The following is a 25,514-nucleotide window of genomic DNA, read 5'->3' on the forward strand; positions in this document are numbered from 1 at the left end:
AATGAACAGTAGATGGGCCTGAGACTGGTACTACCGAAATGCGAAGATGAGAGACCTGAAGGGTTAGCCCCCCACCATCCATCTACCAAACCTACTGACCCTTCGGGCAATCCCAAAGACAATGTCGTTGAGGCCCGAGGGTGGCTGCACCTCGGACAAGGTGTTGGTCTACCGCCAATGGCCAACTTTGAAGCCAAAAACTGTCCCAGAGCCTCTTCCTAAAATCTAAGAAAACGTTGTGAGAAGCCCTGCCTCTGCTAGTGTTCTGCTGCTGCCGGGGTGCCCTCGACCTCCGGCATCTGGATCCTGCGGCCTAGCCGTGCGGTGTATGCAAAGAACGGGGTACCCAACATCTCCTCCTTGTCTCTAGGATCATGCCAAGTCCACTCCCGCGGGTCCCAGTAGAGGCGTGTGAGGGGCCGGCTCTCCCAAATCCATAAACGCCAAAGTCTCTCCCTGGCCACCTTGGCTGGAGGGGGTTCAATGTGCCACTCATGTGCTTGAAATCCGATCACCATCACCCTCTGCAAGGTGCATCCACTGAAGTCATCCATCCAAAAGGGGCTTTTTGATCTAATCTACCATGGGGTCCAATCAAAAAAGTGAGCAAGGTGCAGCTCTCATCCGCGCCATGAACTGCCAAGAGAATATCATGCCTAGTAAACATGCCCAACCATTGCAGGGGTCCGGTCAGGGATAGGGTTCAACCACTCTTGAGGAATAGTCTGAGACGCAAAGTCGATGTCAAAGCTGAGTCTGTCTCTATCCGGAATCCAACCATGTCTGAATGCAAGCCAATCTCCAAGGGATCTGGCAGGTCCTATGCTCAATGCTCCCCATGATACATGAGGCCGGGCCTCCAGCATGTGTGGCCATTGGGTAAACGGATCAGGGGGTTCCAACTCAGGGGCTGTCGAAGACGCTCCTCCGAGGCTACCGGAATGGACTGCTGGAGGGCCGGCCTAAGGTGATCCCAAGCTCGGAGTAGGCTCTCGGCAAATCTGTCCTCAAAAGTTGGGCTAAAGCCGAGGGCCCGCATCTTTGTGAAGATCCATCTGGTAGGCCCCCCCAAGCTCGGGGATGGGCTGAAATCCTGGCCAAGAGGAAGTCCTTCCAAGGCTCACCACCTGGGAGAAGTCCTCTGACAATCAACTTGCCTAGCAGGGCACGGCTCCAAATGGCGGGGTCAATGATGTCTAGGCCCCCTCTGTGTCGCGGTTGAATGATCACTCTCCAGGTCACCTTGGCTTGGGCCAGCCTCCAATGCTATCGGCCCACAAAAAGTTGCGGATCAACCGCTATACCTGAACAATGCAGGCTTGGGAGAAGGCCCAACAAGAAGTAATATACCACATGGTGGCAAGAAGAACCTAGTTCGCTGCCACCACTCGGCGAGCTAATTAGAGCCTCACAAAACTCTAGTACAAAAGCTTCTTCTGAATGCTCAAAAGAAGAGGGGCTAGGTGCTGCTCTGGGGAGATATCGATGCCCACATGGCATCCAAGATAGCGGATTGGAGTGCTCCTTGGGATCCACTGGAAAGCCTCAATTGGACGCCAAGTCGGGCGGGTGGAGAGCCTACCCCAAAACCACACGAGTTGTGCCAGTTGATCCGTGCTCCTGATGCGCGACAGAAAATCGCTATCGCCTCTGCAAATCTCTGGAGATTCCCATCTCTGGATAAGTAGGCTTCTGTGTCATGTGCAAACTTTGAGTCCAGGAGCTCTCTTGAGTACGGATGGGGAGACGCAATCCCTGGAGCCCTGTCTCTTGAGCTGAGAGAAAACTGCTCATGGCCTCGGCGACAAATAGAAAGAGGTATGGTGCCAACGGATAGCCCTTCCGGACCGAGTGAGAAACCACACCACTTGTGCCAGTTGATCCGTGCTCCTGATGCGCGATAGAAAATTGCTATCGCCTCTGCAAATCTTTGGAGATTCCCCACATTTCCCTACAACAAAACCACACGACTTGTGCTAGTTGATCCGTGCTCCTGATGCGCGACAGAAAATCGCTATCACCTTTGCAAATCTCTGGAGATTCCCCACATCTCCGGATAAGTACGCTTCTATGTCATCTGCAAACCTTGAATCCAGGAGCTCCTCTTGAGTACGGATGGGGAGACGCAATCCCTGGAGCTCTGTCTCTTGAGTTGAGAGAAAACTGCTCATGGCCTCGGCAACAAATAGAAAGAGGTATGGTGCCAACGGATAGTCCTTCCGGACCAAGTGAGAAAGGGGAAATCTGTCACCTCGGGCTCTTTGAATGAGAACCTGACTATGAGAGGTCGAGTAGAGTCTTGAAACACCATGGGGAACCCCATCCAGTACATCGTGCCCTCGAGAAAGCCCTAGTCAACTCTATCATAGGCTTTCTTGAAATCCAGAAGGAGCACAATGAGGTCCTGTTGTTGCATCTTGGCCGAAGGTGTCGCCTCCCAAAAAGTAAAGGTGTTGTCCAGAATGCTCGGATCGTGAGAAAAACGCGTCTGAGTGTCATGGATCAAGTCAGGGAGGAATGGCTGAAGTCGCCGGCTGAAAAAAAGACGACTATTTAAATAAGGGAAACCTATCATTTTATTCTTCTCTGGGCAGAATGTACCTAAGGGGCTAACATTACCTTTTAAGGGCTGAAGAAACCTACGTGCATTTGCTGGACACACCTCACCATTTTTCAATAAACCCTCTTACTGAGGTGGCTTATTGCCGAGGAGACTTATGAACTTAGTTATCTCCAGGGCTCTCCTCCTTGGAAACCCTCTCCGGCGATCACTCGAGTACCTTCTCCCGTACCTGATCCCTCACCCCGAACTTTTTGAGTTCAAGTCGTCACACCTACCTCCCAGCTTCGCTAGTTCGATGTGCGGATATTTGCAGTGACTACTGTTGTGGTGCACCTGCACCATTACACTTTCCTTATGTAGCTGGCCTCTCCATTCTAGTTCGAGAGGTGCCACTAGTGGCTTTTACAGTGCGTGAGATCTGACACCAAATTATTCTCCTCGGACACCCACACCCTCTCAATTACCCCAGAGTCCTAGCCCGACCACGGTCCCTACCAATCCCCCTGGATACATATCGGGAATTTGTGCATCTCACTATTGTGTGGGACCAGACCTTTTTATTGGGCACATATGTATTTTCACATCTATGCAGGTCGTGGGGTTATTTGCTGCTGTCGGCCAGCTCCATAGGGGCTGTCAGCCAGCTACACTCTTCCCTATTTAAAGGGCTCTTCCCTTCTCACTTGTTAATCCAACGTTCCTATTCCACAGGCACATGTTCTACACCATCTGCTGGCTGGTATTGCCATTGTAAAAGGCTCTTGCTACATAATATGATGTTCATTCTCTGATGTCTCTCTTTCTCTTTGCCACTCTCCCTCTTTCCTATGTTTTGCTTCTGCATTGTGCAACTTTATCATGGTATCAGTTGCCTAGGTTACTGTTGCCCACTTCTGCATTTTATTCCCTCTCCTACAATTTTTGGCGGACGAAGACATTGCTGCGTTTTCTACAGTGGCTGTGTTTTCTTCTCCTGCTCTCCCTTCTTGATCAGCGTTTTCATCTCCTACTGCTCCTGCCCTGCGTTTCCTCACAGAGTCCAGGTACAATCTGGAGGGGCTGCGTTGATTGGTGATTGGTGGGCTGTGTTTTATTGCAACCTCTTCTTCAGCGTTTTGCCTTGAAAAGTGCTCTGGCCCTTGTGTTAACCGCACAGCGACAAGCGGTAAGCCTCCTTGGCTGCGTTTCTTGCTTCTTCAAGCATTTTACGCAGCGGCTGGTGGTGTTTGGTCTAATCTTTTGCAGCCAGGACAGCAGTGGAGGGTGGTGTGTTTGCGTATGGTGCAGCCAGATAAGTGGCTTCGACAGATCCTCTCCTTCCCTGGCTTCTTTCCCCTTCTAGAGGATGCTATCCGGTGCGTTTTGGTGGACTGTTTGCTGCTGTCCAGCCCCTTCCAGAGGGGGCTTCTTGATCCTCATGCTTTGTTTCAATGGAGAAGTGCTGGAGATTGGTGGAGTGCTGAGATCATCGGTGACACAGGGGCTTGCTTGCTGAGGTCTACTATTGCCGTGGATATGGGTTCCCTCTTGGAGGAGGAATCTATCCTTGTTTCTCAAGGGCAGGTAAGGTTCCCTCCTAGTGGACGGAAGCGTTGGAAACCATTCCTTTACGGGAGGGCATTCACAATAAAGATAGATAACTAGGAAGTTAAGTGGTTATAGACTATGCTTTATGGGACGGCATTCACAGTAAAGATAGATCACCAGGCACTTAGGTGGCTACAGACTATTCTGGGTGCTCAATGGAGTGAAAGGCAAGCTAACTGGAGTCAACTTTGCCAACAATTTAGAGGCATGCGGCACAACTCCATCAAGTAGAGTCCCATGCATCAGTGGTCTGAGAAATCAATGACCCTAGACAATGGGCCAAATCCTTGCCTGAAGAGACAATGAAACCTCCCTCGTATCTCACAATACGTGGGACATCTGAAAAGGTAGTGCTCCTCTGTCTCGACCTCTTGTGAACAGTTTCAGTAGTTCCCGATTTCTTTGGCAATGCCCTTTTGCTCACTGAGAGAGAGAAAGAAAGAAAGATACATTAAGCGTCCACTAAAGACCCAATGGGCCTATGAGACCAAAGAGATACAATAATGTCCATGGAATATCTCATCATGGAATGGAAAATAAAACAGAAAGAAAACATAAACATAGCTATCTCACTGGGGTGATACAAAACTGTCCATAGAAATTCATCATGGAATACTAAGAATATAGAGAGAGAGAGAGAGAGAGAAAGAAAGAAAGAAAGAAAGCTGTATTAACGTCTACTAGAGGGCGAACTCGACCTATGAGACAAATCAATGTACAACTGTCAATGTCTTCTGGATGTCCAGAAAGAAAAGGACAAAATGAACATTAAATAAACTATGAAAGTACTGAGCTAGTGGGGGGGTGTGATGGATGGGGCACTACTGCTAGAGGCTCAGTATGCAAGAATGCAATGCAGATCTATCTAGCTCCAACCAGTACCATAATGGGGGTGTAATATGTGATACATAGGCGATGGCGAGGCAACAATACCTCGGAGCATGATCTCCGGGTGTGAGTGTAAGTGAGCTAGCCGCTCCTGGATATGGTGCTGATGTCGAGCCCGTATCTCTGTGATCTCCCTCTGATGTAGTCTGGGAGTCTGGTAGCCTGGTGCTCTCGGTCTCTGTCTGGATCGGAGGTCCGCAGCGCGCTAAAGTGTAACCCCCTCCTGTGTCAGGGTAGGCACTTGGATAGATCTCTGGAAGAAATCACTGAGCTGGAGATGTCGCCCACCTCTCCCTCTGGTATGAGTCCGTATCAGTGTCTCTCTGTGGCGCTGTGTCTCTAGCAAGAACTGGCCAAATCTGCGCTGGTCTGTGGACTCCATGATCTGGCGGAGTGAGGGATGTCCACTGAAGATGGTGGTGTATCTCTCTCTAATGACACTATATGCTCTACATCTGCATACATAATGTTCCTCACTCTCAACCTCCTCCTGGCATAGTCTGCATATCCTCTCTGCTCTGGGGATCCGTGCTGCCCTACCTGCCTCAATCTCAAGGTGGTGTGATGACACTCTGAGTTGGCCAATCGCCACTCGGGCACTGAGAGGCATGTACACATCCATGTATCCAAGTCTCTGTATGAATCCATCCGCTAAGATACGCATAAACTAATCTCTGTAGTATAGCATCTTCGGCAATAGAGGCTGAGTCTCTTGAGTGTATCGCTGCCATAAATCTTGCCGAAGGACTCTGTTCCTCTCACTGTGAGAGAGCTGGATGTGTGGTGCATGTATATCATACTGGAAAGGTGGTAGTTGATCTATGTCGAGACCATGCTGAGTGAGCCACTGTATCATCTGTGAATACCATGATCTCCTATCTCCACTCTCTGTGAGCTGCTTGGACGCCTCAAAAGCACTATGTGAGAGTCGATCTGATGGCATATCTCTGATCCTCTGTATGAAGCAGATCGTCTGGAAGAGGGCCTCTACTAGCATAGGAGGTGGAGCAAACTCCGTCCGGACAATGTCATGTGGGACGGAGGGTTTGCTGCGGATCATCCGTGAGAGCATGAGAATCTAAGGCCTCTCTATTTGAGACCATGTGGAGGTGGCGAGCCCAGGTGCCCATACTGCTGCTGCATACATCAAAGCAGGGGTGACTAGTGTGTCAAACAACCACCCCTTCATGCGGGGCTCCTGGAAGTGTGCCTGGTGACACTGTCTCTCTAGCATGGCCAGAGATGCATACCCTCGTGTGAGTCTATCCCTGGCTGCCTGTGCCATAGTAAATCTTTCTGGCGGAGTCGTAAATGTAATCGACAGGTACACACACGAGTCTACCACCTATACCTGTCCTCCTGCTAGTGTGAAGATGGCCTGTCGTCGAACACGCCCTAAGGTGTGGAAAATCATGGCCTTGGTTTTCCCAAGGTTCACTGTAAGAGCCCCCTCTGTGTGCAGAAGTCATCGAGTGCATGGAGATGGTGTTGTACCCATCCGCGACTCAGAGACCAGGATAATATCATCTGCATATAGCATAATGTGGACTGTGGTACCTGAGATGTCTATCGCGTCCCCACCACCGTGACCAATGAAGTCAGCCACCTCATCGATGTATAGCCCAAATAGTGTAAGAGAGAGTGGGCATCCTTGCTTCACACCTATGGTGCTAGCAATAACATCAGATAGCCCCCCGGGGCATCGTATGCGCTTGAGGACCTGCTCATATAAAGCATAGATGCCCCAAACCATCTCTGATGGGATCCCCAGTGAATGTAGGCGCTGGAAGAGTCTCTCTCGTGGCACCGTGTCAAATGCTTTGTGGAAATCCACAAAGCAGCAGTATAATCTCTTATCCCGCGCCCTAGCCTAGTCAATCAGACATCTCAGAGTGAATATATGGTCAATGGTCGAGAAAGCTCGTCGGAATCCAGTCTGCCCTGGTGCTCATAGTCCCCATTCTTTGCATATGAGCTCAACTCTGCCTCGAGCACTGTGCCATAAAGTTTGGCCAATGTATGACCAATCATGATAGTCTTGTAGTTGGCTTGTGGGCAGCCGATGCAATAACAGTACGTATGGTAGTCATACGTGAAGTGGGAGCAAAGGTCTCCTCATAGTCAATGCCCTCACATTGGGCATACCCTCTGGCGACCAAGCGAGCCTTATGGCGATCATCTGAACCATCAGGCTTACGCTTAAGTTTGAAAACCCATTTTGTGCCAATAGCACGCTTGCCCAGGGGCAAGTCACATAACTCCCAAGTACCGTTTTTGTCAATGGAGTCCAACTCTGAACGCATGGCTGCCACCCAATGGTCATCCTCCAATGCATCAACATGAGAAATGGGTTCCTCATTACAAGCGGTGGCAACAAGAGCTGTATCCACATAATGTGAAGATGCATGGCGAGAAGCAGCACGTGTATGACCTGGCATAAATGTAGACTGTTTGCTATCACGCAAAGTGTCAACCAGCCATCTAGGAACAGTTTTTTTACTTCCTAGTATCTACATCTTCCTCTGCCAATGCATCACCCAAGGTATCCTCATCAATTTGAGGCATTTCAGGATCAATTTGGGGCAAGTTCAGCTGCTGATTTTTCTGGTTTTCAGCAGGCATAGGTGGCTGTAAATGAGCTGAAACTGGCTCTACATTGTCCACATTTGAATTGAATAAAGGCAACAAAGTATCAAAGACATCTTCCGGCCCAATAGACAGCTGTTTGGTACATGAGACAAGTGGTTGAGATGCATATTCGTCAAAGATAACATCTCGACACAATGATCTTGCCTGTATTAGGCATATAGAGTCTATATCCTTTACTCTCAGTACTATAACCAATGAAAATGCATTTGATTGCCTTTGCATCAAGCTTATGTCTTTGTTGTGTGGGCACATGCATATATGCCAAACACCCAAAGACTCGTATGAGTCACCACTGGAATCCTGCCATTCCATACCTCATAGGCAGTCATAGATTTCAAGGCTTTAATGGGGCAACGGTTAAGCACATAATTGGAACACATAACCGCCTCACGCCAAAACTTACTGGGCAGATCCTTGCTTTAGAGCATGCAACGTGCCATCTCCATAAGTGTACGATTACGTCTCTCTGCAACTCCATTTTGTTGAGGAGTATAGGGGGTAGTACACTGATGAGAAATACCATGTAACTGCATGTAAGTTGTGAACTCATTTGACAAATATTCGTCAAAGATAACATCTCGACACAATGATCTTGCCTGTATTAGGCACATAGAGTCTGTATCCTTTACTCTCAGTACTATAACCAATGAAAATGCATTTGATTGCCTTTGCATCAAGCTTATGTCTTTGTTGTGTGGGCACATACATATACGCTAAACACCCAAAGACTCATATGAGTCACCACTGGAATCCTGCCATTCCATACCTCATAGGCAGTCATAGATTTCAAGGCTTTAATGGGGCAACGGTTAAGCACATAATTGGAACACATAACCGCCTCAAGCCAAAACTTACTGGGCAGATCCTTGCTTTAGAGCATGCAACGTGCTATCTCCATAAGTGTACGATTACGTCTCTCTACAACTCCATTTTGTTGAGGAGTATAGGGGGTAGTACACTGATGAGAAATACCATGTAACTGCATGTAAGCTGTGAACTCATTTGACAAATATTCCCCCCCTTGATCTGTACGCAATGTGACAAGCTTGTGTCCACAAGCATTTTCAACCATGGGACGGAAGTCTCTGAAAGCTGCAAAGGCACCTGACTTCATTTTTAAACCATACACCCAACAAAACCGAGTGTAGTCATCAATGAACGTGATGAAGTACAAGTGTCCTCCAAAAGATGGAGCCCTCATGGGGCCACAAAGATCACTATGAACAAGCTGTAATGGTCGGACAGCCCTAATAGCCCCATCTTTAGGAAAGGAATTCATGTGCATCTTTCCAAGGATGCATCCCTCACATACATGCTTGAAGGGAACCTGCATAGGAGAAAGCTCATGCACCATACCTTGCTTCTGCAAGCGTACAAGAGATGGGAAGTTCAAGTGACCAAACCAAGCATGCCATAACTCAGTGTCACTCAACACACGGGAGGTGGAGGCAATCATGGCATCATGAGAATAAGTCATGTCATACATATCAAGCTTATACAAGCCACTGCATAATGTCCCAGAAAGCATAAGAGAAGCTGAATCTCTGCTGTCATACACTGAGCAACAATGGTCAGAGAACTGAACCTTAAACCCAGATAATGCAAGGTTTGAAACAGAAATGAGATTCTTCTTAATGCCTGGTACATATAAAGTGTCACAAAGAGTAAAGCTAGCTCCACATTGCCAATGCCTTTAATGGAGTAAGAGGTATCATTGGCACACATAACTATGCCACCTGGAGGTGAATCCTGCAAATTGGCAAATAGATCTCTGCAAGAAGTGATGTGCTTAGAAGCACCATTGTCAAAGTACCAGTCTCTAGTTGAGATAGACATACAAGAAGCAAGCAAACCACATGTAACCACTAATGCATATCCCTCATGAGCAAAGTTTGCCTCTTCTTTAGTGTCCACAGTAGCAGCCAAACCTTGTTGCTTCTTTTTCTTTTCACTCTCAATGCACTTCCTACATTCCTCAATAAGATGGCCATGTTTTCTACAATAGTTGCATCTCTTCTTTTTCTTGTTGTTACCCTCTTTAGACGAGGTAGAATCTTAATGGACATGTGGTTTGCCCTTAGGTTTACCACTAGATGAAGCCCCAGATTTACCTTTGTTTCGATCAAAGGCACCAAATGCCTGATCAGCAGAAAGCATAGTGGTCCTATTAGAACGAGACTGCTCCTCCTGCAATAAGAGAGTCACCAACTCTTCAAAGGTATACAAGTTTGGATTACCCTTCATGAGTAGACGAAGAGTAGTAGCAAAACCCTGATAGGATTCTGGCAAACCTTGAAGCACTGTAGATACAAGTGAACCATTTGGAATGACCTCATTAATATTGATGAGCTGCTCTCGCAAATCCTTGATGTGGGTAAGGAACTTGTCCATTGAATCACCCTCATCCATATGCTCAGACTCAATCTTCTTGCGAAGATAGGCAACACGGGCCTCATTGCGAACCTGACACAAAGAAGCAAGTACATCCCATGCACCCTTAGAAGAAGTGCATGAACGAATGTGCGGTATAACCTGCCTTCTACATGAAAGGGCAATCAAAGCATGTGCCTGAGCATCCTTGGCATCCCATCTGAGCTGTTCTGGGGTGGGTGGCAAAGGTGCAGAAGATGTAGCACCACCTGAAGATACATCATCACCTGCATCAATGGTTCCTGAAGTATTTGCTGCTCGTCTAGGAGAAATGGGCCTGACATCAGCCCCTGATACATAAACCCACAAATTCTTTGCAACAAGTACATGTTTCATCCTGTATGCCCACATAGGATAGTTGGTGTCATCCAACTTATCCTCAACGGAAAGCATACCAAATAAATCACTAGTGTTTCCAAACATGGCGGTCACAAGTGTGTTCAAACAAGTCGTAATGCTGCAATAATGCTGTAACTACCAAAATATTTGGGAGAAATGCCCCAATGTCAACTGAATCTGCTTGTAACACTAAGAATGCGTGCAAATGCTGTAAAGAACCTGCAAATTGTGTCAATTTTTGCAAAATCCCCAAATTTCAGTGCAATTACGCACCGAATTAGCCAAAATCAGTGCCAATGTATGTCAATTTTGCAATTTTGAGCTCAAGGATGAAAAGCCCCAAAATTAATGCACCCAATTTGCTAATAGTTGTTAGCAATTTCTGAAATTTTAAAAGAGATTAACAAAATAGCAAACTGGTTACTGGTTACTGCTAGCAATGAGTTCGAGGAGAGGGGAGGCGCACAACACAGGTCAGGGCAGCATCAGATCTGGGCGTCGTACGATGCGGGGCGTTAGATCTGGATGGCGTATGGCGCAGGTACAACCGGCACATAGCCGTACAAGGCGTTGGAAGCGACGGCGGCAGCGCTACGCACAGGCGTAGATCTGGCCGACGGCGTTGGCAGCGGCGGTGCACGTAGAGGGCGGCTCAGATCAGAGCGGCGGCAAGGAACAGGGGCGGCGGCGAATCTGAAGGCGCAGGATAAGAGGGGCGGCGGCAGCGAACAGGGCCGGCGGATCTGTAGGTGGGTATGAGGGAAGAAGCCTGCACACAGACACACACACACACACACACACACACACACACACACACACCAAATGCTAGAGAGAGCAGAATCTATGAAGCTCAAGAGTGCTAGAAAAGATGTACTCAATAATGAAATGAAAGTACAATGTGAGTACATAAAGTAGCCTAGGGCAAGGTTCCCAACACACATAAGTGTGTTCACACGGGAAAAAAACCTGTGTCCAGTCATAGGGAAAAAGTGCCCGTGAGTAAGCTATGTTCACACCTGAACTGGCTGGGAGTGGTTATGACCAACACGATTCTGGGGCATGTTCCCAGATCTATCTGTGTGTGCAATGTGTGTATGATGGGGGAAGCTGCGGGTGGCGGTCGTATGTAGTGGATATAAGCTCTGTTTACCCTTCATTTTCCTGAGTCTAGCCTTCTCAAATCTCAAAAGCACCCAATCACCCAAATCAAAAACCAATGATCGACGGTGAAGGTTTGCTACTTTCCTCTGTTTCTCTTGAGTCTTTTGAAGAGCCATCTTGACCTTCTTGTAAGCCTCATCCATATTCTCCACAAAACGATCTGCCTCAAAGATCTTATCTTTTGTATGTAGGATCGGAGATACTTTCTTCCCACCTTCCACAATCTCGAAAGGTGCCTTAAGTGTCGAAGTGTGAATGGTGTTGTTGTAAGTAAACTCCACCAAAGGAAGATACTTTTCCCACTATTCCTTATGATCCGAAACATAACACTTTAGAAGATCCAATACAACTGAGTTGGCAATTTCCAATTGCCCATCTATTTGTGGATGAAAAGACAATGAGAACTTCAATGAAGTCTTCATGTTCTCGAACAATGCTCTCCAAAATAAACTCGTCATTCGAGGATCTCGGTCACTAACAATAGATGTGGGCATCCCATGGTACTTGAAGATATATGTCAAAAATATCCTCACCATTTGCTCTGCATTAATCTTCTTCCTGACTAGAATGAAATGAGCCTGCTTGCTGAAACAATCCACGATAGTCCACATGCCATCATTCCCACTCTTTGTCCTAGCAAGATCAAAGATAAAATCCATAGCAATACTCTCCCACGGTCTATCTGGAGTAGGCAAAGGATGAAGTAACCCAGGCGTCTTTTGACGGTCATACTTCACCTTCTGACAAATAATGCAATCACGAACAAAAGCATCAGCATCCCTGCGCATAGTAGGCCAATAAAAGAATGCCTCCAAAGCTTTTACTGAAGCCATCAATACCACGATGGCCTGCATAAGGCGGAGTATGGCATTCTGTCAAAACCTTCTGCCGCCTCAACAGAGATATGACACACAAATTGACATGCATCATCAAAAATCCTTCCTTGAGAGAATAATGATCAACTCGCTCTCCTTCAGTCAAACGATCAAAAATCCGCTCAAAATCTGAGTCATGAGCAGACTGTTCTCGCATATCATCAAGTTCATGATGAAAGATAATAGAGACAGCGGCCACATGTGGTTTCCTAGACAAGGCATCCGCAACCACATTCTTTTTGCCATCCACATGAACAATCTGAAAGTGAAACATGGACAAAAAGTTTGCTCATCTCATATGCTTCTCTGAGAGCTTCGTTTAAGTAAGGAAGTATCGAAGAGTCTGATGATCACTCTGAACAATGAAATCAGCCCCAAGAAGGTAATGCTTCCAAGTAGAAAGAGCATGAATAATCGCAAGAAGCTCCTCTCATACTTGGTAAATAGGTATAGACAGGAGATGACTTCTAAGACAGAGAGAGAGAGACTTGAGCGTGTGTAGGAGAGAGAGAGAGAGAGAGAGAGAGAGAGACTTGAGTGCTGCAGAGACGCCCGCAGGGGAAGACTTGAGCACCGCATGCACGTAAGGAAAAAAAAAAACGACGTTGACTTGTGTCCGTTTTTTTAACTTGTAAAATCAAAAGTGCACGTTCACTACGTTTCCAAACGTTAGTGAACGTTCCAAACGTTTGGAACGTTTGGATTACATCCAAACGTAGTTTGGATGCAACTATGAAACCAACTTAAGGGCACAAAAATATGGATTGCTGAGGACCTCACCCCAATGCAACTTAAGGTCTACCATGAAGGAATAGCTCTCATTGAGGATTTTTGCAAGTCTAATCCAAAGCCCGAACTTTAAAAAACCCAGAAACCACATCCAAATGATGATTTTTGAATGTATTGGATGCTTCGCATCGCAACTGCACTAGTTGACTAGTAGGGTCTTTCTTTAGAGTATTTTCTTTTTGTTTGCCATATGGTAAATTTGGCTCAAGACCTTCATGGTCTTCATGGTTTGTATTTTGTTTCATAAGTCATTTTGGCCTTCCGTAGATTTTCTACATGCTTAGCTGCCCCCAATCCTGTCCAGTTAGGTGAAGAAGGTGACTGCTGCATGATTACCTTGTCGTGAGACTTTTCGTATTATCTTCCAATCAGTCACTTGTACAGCTTCACGTAGTTGAATACCTGAGTCTTCACCCATGTACCAGCCTTTGGGCAAACCTCCTACTTGAACCTGCAGTGCCTTTGATTGCAGTAGTTCGCTTTCCTCGACTTCATAAGTGACCTCTGACTTGATATGTTCTGGCGGCCTCTCTCAGCTCATTCTTCTGATCTTAGCACTGCGACCGACTCCCCACACGGGCTCCACGAGCCATTCTCTCAGTCAGCCAGGCCTGCCACTTGAACACAGACGGCCAGAGCCAGGTCAAGCAACGAACCTACCTGTGCCCAGCAACAACAGGCTGAAAGCACCATAGCAGCTGCCCCAACTGCTGAGAAAGCAGAACGCCGACCTTCAACATTAAAAAATTGAGTAACCTTATCTCTCACGAGTCAGTCCAACCAAAACCTTATCCATAAGGTTTTCAGATGTTTCAATTAGTTCAAAAGGCAGTTCACACGGGCAACAAACGCCGAGAAAACTCAGCTTCGCGGCAGCTTTGGCCACACCGGGAATACCCCCCACGACTTGCTCAAACGAGTTGCCTACATATCTTCTTAAGGTTTAAACAGATCACATGGCTGAAGGGACAGGTTCACAAACTTGAAGATCAAGTCATGATCCTAGAAAGTCAACCAAAGTCCAAGGCAGAGAAAATTGTCACAGTAAAGGCAGAGATGAAGGAAGAGACAGTTAGCAATATGGTCAAGGTAGATTTGAAGGAACCTGCAAGCCTATGTGATGGGGCTATGCTTAATTGGAAGAGGAAGGAACCAGATGGAGGAAAACTTAGGCATTTGAGAGAGAGAGAGAGAGAGAGAGAGAGAGAGAGAGAGAGAATGTTCTATTAACGTCTACAAAAGACCAAAGGGTCTATGAGACCAAAAGTGTTGCAATGTGTCCATGAAGTGACAAAATCATGGAAAAAAAACATGATTAAACAACTAGAGCTGCGAGAAGAAACAACAGCCCTGTAAGTGCCACTGGTACAATGGTACAGTAGTACAATGTGAGGGGATCCAAGTGAGTCCTCGACATCTATGAGTGTGTAGAGCCTCTCCACATCCACTACCTGTGGAGGGGCATTCCTGTACCTCTGGAGGTTCTCTTGGGTCTGAAGCTGTGGGGTGGAGCATCTCCTCTCGGACTAGTGGGTCTCGGCCGTCTAGCTTGCTGCACCTGAGACACGGTGACACCTTTAATGCAGGGTGGCACATGTGCTGTCAGTGTGCGCTGCCTAGTCCGTCAAGTAGGGGCATCCGGTTCAGGGTTATCTTATGGTCGTCGGCAAGGACCTCCATCCTAGGTCGGATGAAAGAAACTCGTGATGGTGCGCTGTGAGGTATCTGGGGTCTGCCTCTATGCCTCTTTGCATAGCTGATCTCTGTGGCGGCGTAGCTCCATCAGGTAAGAGTCCCAGGTCTTGCTAGTCTGGGAAATCAATGATCCAAGACAGTAGCCCAAATCCCTCCCTGAAGAGGCAATGAAACCTCCCTTGTATCTCATAGTACAGTGGGCATCTGCAAAGATAGTTTTCCTCTAGCGAACAGGAGAGAGAGAAAGAAAGTTACGTTAAACGTCTCCCAAAGACCCAATGGGTCTATGAGACCAAAGTGATACTATGCTATCCATGGTATGTCTCATCATGGAATAGAAAAACAAAACAAGTACAAATGACATCGTTCTCTGAAAATAGAGGCTGATACAAGGATCGTCATGGGGAAGTACGTGGGGTATAACCACTAGTACAACAGACTCTCATCATGGAGTACATGAGAATATGAAGCATGTGGGGCACATCATCCTCCAGTAGAGGGTACACCTCTCTCAAGCATGTCGAGCATGGGGTTACTGAGTATGACTGAGAGGTTCCCTTTTGTCACGATATGTGGGAAGGTGGTGTGGTGGCAGTGGAGCATGTTTTGGATCTGGAACTGATGGAAGGATCGCTGTTGGTGTCCCGTGGGATGGGGACGCCGGGTACGGCGAAGCACACAAGCCCAAAAGAGAGAGAGAGAGAGAGAAAAGAAAGAAAGAAAGAAAGAAAGATATATTAACGTCTACGAGAGGCCAGAGAAAAGAAAGAGAGAGAGAGAGAGAGAGAGAGAGAGAGAGAGAGAGATTAATGTCTGCAAAAGGCCAAAATGACATATGAGACCAAATACATAACATGAAGACCATGAAGGTCTTGAGCCAAATCTATGGTCAAGAAAAAGAAAACATAAAAAAAAAGAAAAAATCCAACTAATTGGCTAGTAGAGATACATTCACCTCAAAAGCTAAGTTGGTTTTGTTTTGGGTTTCAGTTAGGTTTTGGATCCTGAATGAGGGCTCTACGAGAGAGAGAGAGAGAGAGAGAGAGAGAGAGAGAGAGAGAGGGATTGATGATTATTTTTTAAGTGTAGATCCTGATTTTGAAATAACCGCTTTTGCAAAGCGCACGGTTAAGGATCTGAATCTACCTATGGCATTCATACCACTTATTGCCCAATCAATCCAGGTAAATCATTTAAAAAACTTGATAAATTTTTCATCTTCAAATCAAGGTTGTAAAAAGCATTGCAGGGATGTTTCCAAGCTTTTGATCTTGTTGTGACCAGACACAGGTCAATGAGTTCCGCTGCTACGAAGGTCTAGAGATGACAACGGGAGAGAGAGTTCATTGCTTGAAGGTGAATCCTGCAAGTTCTAGAATATATATTTTTTCCCCGCGGGTAGAGATCCTGCTATTCAGTTGACGATAGGCTCCTCTCTAGGCTCGACCTACAGGGGGTGGAAAGGTATCCCTCGGCTGATAGGGGGAACTGGCAATCTTACCAGTTCGCCTATACAACTGCGGACAAGTTCTAGAATCTTCGATAACCTGCCCTGTTTTCAAATAGCTTGCTTTTTAAGAATGGTGTAGTTCATTTTTAAAATTAGGCCTTCGTGTTTGCAGCTAGATTTGAGAGTGAACAGCACTGTAATTCGTGATCAGTTTTTATGGGTAAGTTTTATTTATTTTTCCTGCTAAAAAAATAAAATGATATGTAAGCCTTCTGTCCACTGCAGTTTGTTCATTTTTTTCCTTTTTTCATTTTGATATGTGTAGGATCTTGGAAACCTTGACAGTGATCCAGAAGAGTTTGCCAGGTGTCTTTGCAAGGATCTTGAACTTGAGGATCCTGAAGTTGGGGTGAGCAGCCTTGACCAGTCTAAAATGCTCAGCACAAAAGTTTTATTTTGGTTGAGAGAAAAAAGAGGTGATAATTATAAATTGTTATAGTTTGATTGCATGCATGCCTCTTCTTTTCACGGGAAAATTGCTACCTGCCGATCTTCTCTACAGCAAGGTGAATTGAAAAACTGGCAAGTCACATCGACATAATCAAATTAAGGTTGACATCATCACAAGGCCTGTGACAAAAAGCGGCAGCAGCACAAAAAAGCCATTCCCGAATTAACTGCTTACAGACAAAACAACAGTGTGCTTTTGACCTTTGAGGAGCTATGGGAGAGGAACATAATCAAAGTAAGTTGTGAAGAGCTATGGGGGTGGAATGGAAGAGCTGCATTTTTATCCCGCATGATGAAAATAACTAACTCACATGTCCCATCTGTCAAGCTTCTCCGGTGCTGTTAGCCTTTGTCTGTGGTAACAATTCTGCTTGGATTCCACTCGTCAGCATTCTCTCTTCTCTAACTTGAGAATCAGGAGAGCCAATTGAATCTTTTTGGAGCTTTGCAAATCAACAAAAAGCATGCCTTTTGATTACCATGAATGCGAGACAGGCATGCCATAGCTCTGCTTTTGACACAGCCCGGTTCTAATACCAAATGTTACACCTACACATAACCATGTCCCAATTGACCTGCATCCAAAGGACAAAACTCATGCACACATACAAATGGATAACTGTAGGAAAGTCCGTTAGTGGACTTACCACCCAACCATGGACCACCCCCGAGCCCGGGAGGGTTATACCGGTGAAGAAGCACCTGAGCATGATGTAAACCCACCCACCTCGCAATTAGACTACCACTGTATGTGTCTCATACTATACACAGTAGCACAGAAAAAAAAGATCGGCAGTCCATAAATTGCCTCATGATTCTAGATCTAGACTTACACATGGTTGGCTCAACACACGGTTATGTGCACATTCTAGTCACTTATATACATTTCGTGCCTTATTGAAACCTTGATTTTAGGGAATTATTAATTAGCCAACTGCTAACCCATGCTTTTTCCCTCTGGCCCATAGAGTATCAGCCATATACTATGCTATAGATGTAACACCTTGCGAGCTGTCCCATCTCTTGATAGGCGAAAGACTGCCCAGGTCGCCATGTGTTCTCCACTTTTTAGTGGAACCATCTAGATGCTGGATGAGATTATGCTGAGGGAGTGCCTTTGAGTTGGATACAATAATCCTAAGCAATGGGATGTCCATTGCAACTACAGTCTTAGGTGCCGCAACCACCTGCACAATACAGGGAGGAGCTCTTGGAAGCCAAGTGCATAGAGAGCCAATTATGGAAATGGCTGCCTGCTCATTGTGGTGTTTGTGTGGAGCAGGCAGACTTCCAACTGTGCTAGAATGATGTGGGGTGGGATAAGAGGGTTGCTGGGAATAAGAGGGGAGAACATCATGACGTGAAACCTCTCTATTGTGGTCCAATCTAGTGATGTGATGTCAGCACCCAAAAAGGTGCTCCATGTATGGCTGTGACCAATGAGTCAGAGGAGGGATTTGTTTTGAAACTGATGGAAATGTGCCTGACAACATTGCTTCTTTAAGCGTGCAAGAGATGCTTATCCCCTTTTCAAATCTTGTGTTTTGGTTTTTTATGAAAAATTGGGCCTGTGAACACCATGCCTAAGCATGTGTATTCTTTCACTTTCCCCAAGCTTTCCCCACAGCCTGAGTGCTGAACGTGGAAGTGTTGTTCTGGAGCCCCCAAATCTTGTATGAAAAACCATGAACTTGGTTTTTGTGAGATTGACACTTCCGCATTTTCCCCATCCAACTTACAAGGAATGTAGTGCATCTAGATGATTTTGCAATCCCTCTGCTGTTTGTCATGGTAATGCTGCATTGTCTTCATGGGGATAGTGTATTGACTAGGGTAGAACACTCGCTACCTATTTGATCTATCAAATCTGCATATGTGGCGAGTGACTGTCTCATAAAGCATGGTTGTGTTCCAGGTGTGAAACTGTCTCAAAGGCCTACGTAAAAGCTATTAATTGGAATACACAAATATAAGGAAATTATATATAATTCACTCTATCTGCATAGTGTGTAATGGTTATGCCCTTGTTTTCTTTTAAGGGTTTGGTGCCCTGTTTAGGTCCTTTGCATGTTGTGTAAGGGTTATGTCCTAGTTTTCTTTTTGGATTGGACATTCCTTCATATTCATATCCCAATCACTTGGTTGCCTAGCTCTTTTTGTTATTCATGTAGGATCTCCTGTAATTCTTAAGACAGTTACAGGTTATCTGGTTTTTTTAGCCTATTTGGGGGCTTCCTTCTTGGTTTGTGGGTTCTTATGCCACTTATCGGTCCTTCTTCTGTCACTGTAATTTTTGTTCTCTATGTTTCACCTTCTCAATGATGGCTGTAAATGTGAAGAAATGGTCCAGTGTAGAGTGGGTGTGGGGCCTGGGCCCACAGCTCAGACTCTTGGCGTTTTGTCCACCCTCTCAAATATGCCCTCAGTGTTGATCCAAAAATCTTGATCATGAGATGACCAATTGTAATTGCCTTTTAATTTTGTGGATTCATTGGGCCCCCTGCCTTGCAGACGTGTATGATGGTTCTCTTACCAATCTTAGGGTAGGGCTTGGTGAAGAAATCATTAAAAAGTTGGGGTAGGATCAGTGCGAGGGTCTCACAACCGATTTCAGGGCCTTGTGATATTTTGTCTCGCCATTCTTGAGACCCTGGATGGCCTTCGTAGCCGATTTGGTTGTAAAGAGGTGGATATAGACTATCTAGAAAGGAACACTGGTAGAAAAAATTCTCAATAGGGGTAGAGCCCTCGCTAGGGTGGCCGTATGTCCCCCTTCTCTCTCCTGCCGCAATGGTCTTTTGCCTTCCCTTCTCACGGCGCTGCTGTTTTGTTTTCCACCTTTTTTTCTAAACCGTCTAGAAACAGAATGACTGATAGAGATTTTTTTTGAGAGAATTAACAATAAACCAATTATGTAGCTCCTGGATATCTTTACATCAATGCAACACTATTAGGCTCCATACAAAAGCTGGGATCTGTACAGACAAATCCATGTGAGTGGTATGTCTGTACACAACCTTTTAAGCAAATGCCATGCCAAATTAATGGACTGATATGAGAGCAAAAAAGAAGTTGGAATGTTTGGATGTCAAAATGCCCCAAGGTTATTGCATCGCTGGCAATTGGTAGTTCCCATGTTCAGCATGTGCCAAGATTGGCTTGCAAATGGTGCGCTGCTGGGAATCGGTAGCCCCCTAGCAATTAGTACATCTAAGGGAATGGTATGTGTCTTGAATGGTACATCACTGGTCATAGATATGTGCCTGAAGGATCGGTACGCCAACACCACCAGAGGTTAGTACACCACCAACACCAACGGCAATCGTTACACCAATAGCAATAGGTACATGTCCGTAATCAGTAGATCTGCAAGACCAGTACAGACGCATCAATGATTGGAATGGATGTACTGATGCTGACGTGGCACTGCAACAAAACTTCACAATGCCAAAAAAGAGATGGCCCTTGGGCCTAGTCCTGAGCATAGCCGCCTTTCATTCTGGTTCATTATCACCTTTTCCTTCAAAAAAGATTCCCTCTTTATCCTGGAGCTTATTGAAGAACCACCCTTTTCACAAGAACATTTACAGTTTCAGACGTCCACACCTCTAGTGCCGCCTCCGCCGCTGCGACTGTGTGTCTGTCACGGTCATCTGATATGAGCTAAAGTAATCTGTAATGAAAGTCCGAATAGAATCTAACAGGTCCTGCCTCTCTGAATGTAGCCACATCAAGGTCTCTGTAGGATGATGCAGCTCTATCTATCAGGTGCATACCCAAGCGTCTCTGACCTTTGTAGTGCACCTATGAAAGGGAGGCAAATCCCTCTCTAAAGAGGCAATGGAATTTCTTTCATATCTCAGTGTGTGTGTGAGAGAGAGAGAAAGAAAGAAAGTTGTATTAATGTCTTCAAAAGGCCAAAATTACCAATGAGACCAAAATGCTACATCGTGTCCATGGAATACATCATCATGGTACTGAAAGTAAAACTAAAAGAAAATATCTGTAAAAAAAAACAAAGAGCCTCAAGCTCTCGCATCAGCCAAGAATATCTCGCATAGGGCGCTGCAACATGGTACCCAATGTAGTGAGGCCGAGGCGGCGGGAGAAAGTGACACGGTGGTGGGAAATGATGGCTTTGATCCTCCTGAGGTGACGTGAGCGTGGGCAGCGGCCACTTTGTCGGGGACGTCGGGCTTTGCGGCTCTGTCTAATCATAATGTCACTCTTCTTGGCCAGGCTCCTACATCAGCCTGGAGGTCGGGGGGAGTGGGTGGATCTGCTCTCGGTGTAGTTTGGAAGAAGTCAGTGAGAGCTCTCTGTGTTGGTCCTTGGGCAGGGGAGCTCCAGAAGAAAGAGCCCTAGGGCATCTTTGGTCTGGAAAATCCAGGATCCTAGAGAGTGATCCAAATCCCTCTCGGAAGAGGCAGTGGAACGTCCCGTGATCTCATAGTATACTGGGCATCTGCATATATAATGAGCCTCTGTCTCAGCCTCTGTATGGCAAAGCTGGCATGTCTTGTCCTTTGGTGCAGTTGCTCTTGGCACATATCTGGCTGTCTCCACTCTCAACTGGTGGGATGAGGTGCGGATCTGTCCAATCGCACACCGCACCCCAATGAGAGAGAGAGAGAGAGAAAGAAAGAAGGAAAGAAAGTCAGATTAACATCCGCGGAATGCCTTGAAGGCGTATGGGCCCAAAAGAATGACATCACAATCATTACAATCCACTTCGGGGTGCACTTAGGTGCAAGTGCGCATAAGCATGAACATTGAAAATAAAAATAAAAAGCTAAGGGTCAACTACCATGTGTAATATGAAATGCTTGTGGTATGTAGGAGAGAGCCAGTTGGTGGGGTTTAGGCTTCCGGAAGTCTTCAATTATTGCTCTTCCTTCGCAGTAGACAGCCCACTTTCTAGCTTGGCGGGCTTCTCGAACTTTAGCAAGTTCTGCACTTTTGTTTTTGAGCTGCATAGGTGTAAGCTCGTCTGCTAGCCACAGCTTGGTGCCTTGGATTGTCGCAAAACCTTGATCTTGTCCTTCTTGGTTTCATAGCATAGGACGGCCCGTCCCCCTTTCGGGGTAATGAGATATGGATTGCCTATGTCGATGGAGAGGAGAACCCTGCTGATTCTTCTCTTCTAGATGTCCGTATCAGGGATGTAGTGATCTGCATCAATCTCGATTTGCTCCCTTACCTCTTGCTTGTCCCAACCCTGTGGGAGTCCCCCTACCCGAATGTCTCGGGCAACTGACACTTGAAGTTTTTCTTCCTTGATGGTGGAAATAACATCTAATTTCATGTGTTGTTGCATACCTTTGGTGGCGTCAATGAACTCCTCCTTGGCTTCTTGGATCCGCTCCTGAACTTCTTGAACTGGGTCAGGCTTGCCCTCGAGAGTGGCCACCCTGGCCTCAACTTTGCTGAGCTGCTTCTTCAAGGCTTCGTTTTCTTCTCGTAGCTTGTCAATCTCTGCTAAGAGAAACACCTCCCACGAGCTCAAGCTGTGACTGGTCAATGGCTTGGTCAGTGTGGCGAGGGCACTTGCGTAGGTGAGTTTCCTCGGCATTGTGGTGATGGTCAGTGTTTGTTGGCCTGGCTCTCCCAACATACCACAGTCTTGTTACAGGGCGGGACACAGCATGGAGATGACTGCTATGGCCTGGTTGTGCCCTGCACCAGGCCCAGTGTGACGAGGCTCAGGCGTGCGAGCAGCAGAAAGTGGCAGTTAGGTGAGACTCAGGCGGGGCTCACGTGCGCGAGGGGGAGAGAGCAGGCAAGCAGGCACGTGTGAAGAGAGAGAGAGAGAGAGAGAGAGAGAGAGAGAGAGAGAGAGAGAGAGATTTTTAAGCACTCGCTTCTTTTACAACAGCCTGCGATTGCTTTGGCAATACGAGAACAGCTATATGAGGTGAGTTTAGTAAAGTTGAAATATATGCATTTGTCATTTCTTTGAGATTTGCAGATATTCTTTCTTGTTTGTGAGTGTGTTGATCTCTTCCTGTTCAATAGCTTGCTGTTCACAGTGTATCTTCTGGAAGGGAGACTCGCATCAGCAAAAAATCACGTCGGGATTGGGCTCTAGACTTTTCTCAGTCAAGGTAGGTGTAGTCTGTCTTTGTCTTTGTTCTATGGTGTTCACTTTTCTATGCCCTGGCATGCCTGTCTCCACTAAAACATGGACGTAACGAAAGCTTTATTCTGGTTGCAGCAAGGCGGTGTCTGCCTTTGAGCTCATGAAACGATCGAGCAGCAAGAGTAGTGCTGTGAGGTGATTGTTCTCATTTAGTGCATGCTGATTGAAAAGCTTGAATCTGTAACATTATGTGGACTCAGAAACGAAGACAACTAAATATCAACTACGTTATGTGGGCCTGCATCGATAGGAAAAGAAACGAATGGGACTTGTTTGAGCCTGTAGTGGAGATTCTGACAAGAGAAGAAGTGGAGGCCTTGGAGGCACGAGAGGAGCGTAATGCACGGTATGGATACCCAAGCTCAAATACATCAATTTTTGCTACAACTTACAAGAGAGGAGGGTGAAAGATAAAACCTTTTTTCCTTTGTTTTCTTTGTTGGTTTCGGGGGGGGGGGGGGATTTGTGGGGTTTGAAAATGCAGCCTTAAGAAGCGGCAAGAGGACAAAGATGACCCTTATGTGAATCGTTATTCACGAGGAGAAAGATGATTTTTATAGCTTGCATCTATCCTTGAGCTCCAAAGTGTCCATCAAAAGGTGAAAATATCACTTCCAAGATGGCTATGTAGAAATGACTAGGACCAAATTTACAAGGTGTTTCATGCACTCGATTGTATGAACATTTTGAGGCAGGCTTGATCTATGCAACTCCATCCAATTGGAGGTGAGAAATTGACTTGCATGAGTTTTTAGATGACTTAGATCAGTTAATATTCCTTCTTGATGCGACCAAAAGCGTAAAAGATGTTGGCATTGTGTTGGTAAGCAATGTGGAGAATTACATTTAACCAGTCTTAACCTTAAGGGGTATTTTATGTCCTCACGTGGAAAGCATGCTAAAGCAAATTTGCAGGTTGTATGTGATACTTGCTCACTATAGAGAGCAACATATTTGTATGGTGAAGCATCACGTTGCGTAAAGTACACATGAAAATCAAGGAAAATAAGGAACAAATTTGTTTGGCTATTAGCTATTCAAAGACTATTAATCAAATTGTAAAAGTGAGAGGATGTTATCAAAGATAATTAGTGAATTAATTATGAATTGGCTTCATTTTGGAGGCATGATTGTTGGCAAGGACCTTGAGTGCCATTTGAAGGTCTACACCAATGTTAGAGGAATAATGCCACAATTTAAAAGAGGGTGTATTTTCATCATCCAACTAGGAAAGATTGCCATGGTCGTTCTTGATTGATGACTTGGATAGAAAAAAAGCAGCTCTTGGTTGAAAGGTCTACAAAAGGCAAGAATAAATTGTTAATCAATTGAAGGTGAAGCTTATAATGGAGAGAAAGAAAGAAATATTAGCATCTTCAAAGAACTGAGAGGATTTGTGAGACCAAAAAGGTATAAGGAATACCCATGATGAATATTGAACCATGGAAAAGGAAAAAAATTGTATGAAACTAGCTACATGAGAGAGTTTTACCACATTAGCTTTCATTAATTAATGCACTTTCAACATTTAGTGTATAATTATCATCATTTAAATTTTCTCAAGAATTTTAACTTCTATGTAATTGCTCAAGATGCAAGGAAATTACCATCTTCGGGCGGGAATTCTCTTTCCACTCATCTAAACTATATGAAGAGAATTCTAATCCAACTTGTATAAATCACATTTACAATGAGGGTGTTTACTTTAACCAAGCAGGTTACAAGAAACTGGTAACAATCCTAAAATGGGATTGATCATGGTAATAGACATAGATTAAGCAATATAATTAAGGTAGATTAAACCACACTAAGAACTTAGTAAGAGAGAAATTGCACACTCAACACTCAATTTTATTGCATATTACAAATGAACCATACAATGATATAGGTCTTCTAGCTTTATCTTACTTTACACATCATCATTCATGTGGCGCTCTCTTTTTCACTCTTTTGGTCAATACTCACACACCATACAATATTACATGTAGCATTCTTATCTTACCATCACAATATCTTGCATCTCTAGGGTGCTTTTCCACATACACACATGATTACATCTCTCAACACCCTCTCTTAATCGAGGCGTTTCACAACTCATCTATCACCTATCACCTATATCAATGTAGCATTGCTAACCGCAATTGCGATCTCTCAACACTCCCTCTCAATGGTACATTGGAGTGTCCATCAAACGAACATGTGTGCGTGTGTTTACCATCTTAGACATCGAGTCCATTTTGAGGCCACTTGCTCCAGCGGAACCACTGAGTTTAATTTGAACATAGAAGTTCGGGTGAGAATCAACCCATGCGCATGTCCCTCATGCATGCATCACTTATGCACACATCATGACAACCATTTTGAGGATCGGTGAGCTCGAGCAGGGCAATCCTCATACCATAGATGAATACACTTCTCGTTTTAAGATTTTGGAGCTTG

At 45.5% G+C, this 25,514-nt stretch overlaps 1 protein-coding gene across 1 annotated transcript in view; it reads left to right on the forward strand.

Moving 5' to 3' along the window:
• Window positions 1-23,872, forward strand: part of BSH (transcription regulatory protein SNF5, putative (BSH)) — a 45,693-nt gene extending 21,821 nt beyond the window's left edge. The window contains exons 3-11 of the mRNA XM_086803932.1: window positions 16,066-16,160; window positions 16,261-16,332; window positions 16,599-16,646; window positions 16,752-16,835; window positions 22,812-22,850; window positions 22,952-23,040; window positions 23,151-23,210; window positions 23,326-23,421; window positions 23,560-23,872. Of these exons, the coding sequence (XP_086660058.1) occupies window positions 16,066-16,160; window positions 16,261-16,332; window positions 16,599-16,646; window positions 16,752-16,835; window positions 22,812-22,850; window positions 22,952-23,040; window positions 23,151-23,210; window positions 23,326-23,421; window positions 23,560-23,626 (650 nt within the window). The 3' untranslated portion in view covers window positions 23,627-23,872. The remainder of the gene's footprint in view (window positions 1-16,065; window positions 16,161-16,260; window positions 16,333-16,598; window positions 16,647-16,751; window positions 16,836-22,811; window positions 22,851-22,951; window positions 23,041-23,150; window positions 23,211-23,325; window positions 23,422-23,559) is intronic.
• The last annotated feature ends 1,642 nt before the right edge of the window (window positions 23,873-25,514 follow it).

Source organism: Cibotium barometz, chromosome 10 (genome assembly GCF_041138505.1).
Source record: "Cibotium barometz isolate CiBa-2024 chromosome 10, ASM4113850v1, whole genome shotgun sequence".
Lineage (NCBI taxonomy): Eukaryota > Viridiplantae > Streptophyta > Polypodiopsida > Cyatheales > Cibotiaceae > Cibotium > Cibotium barometz.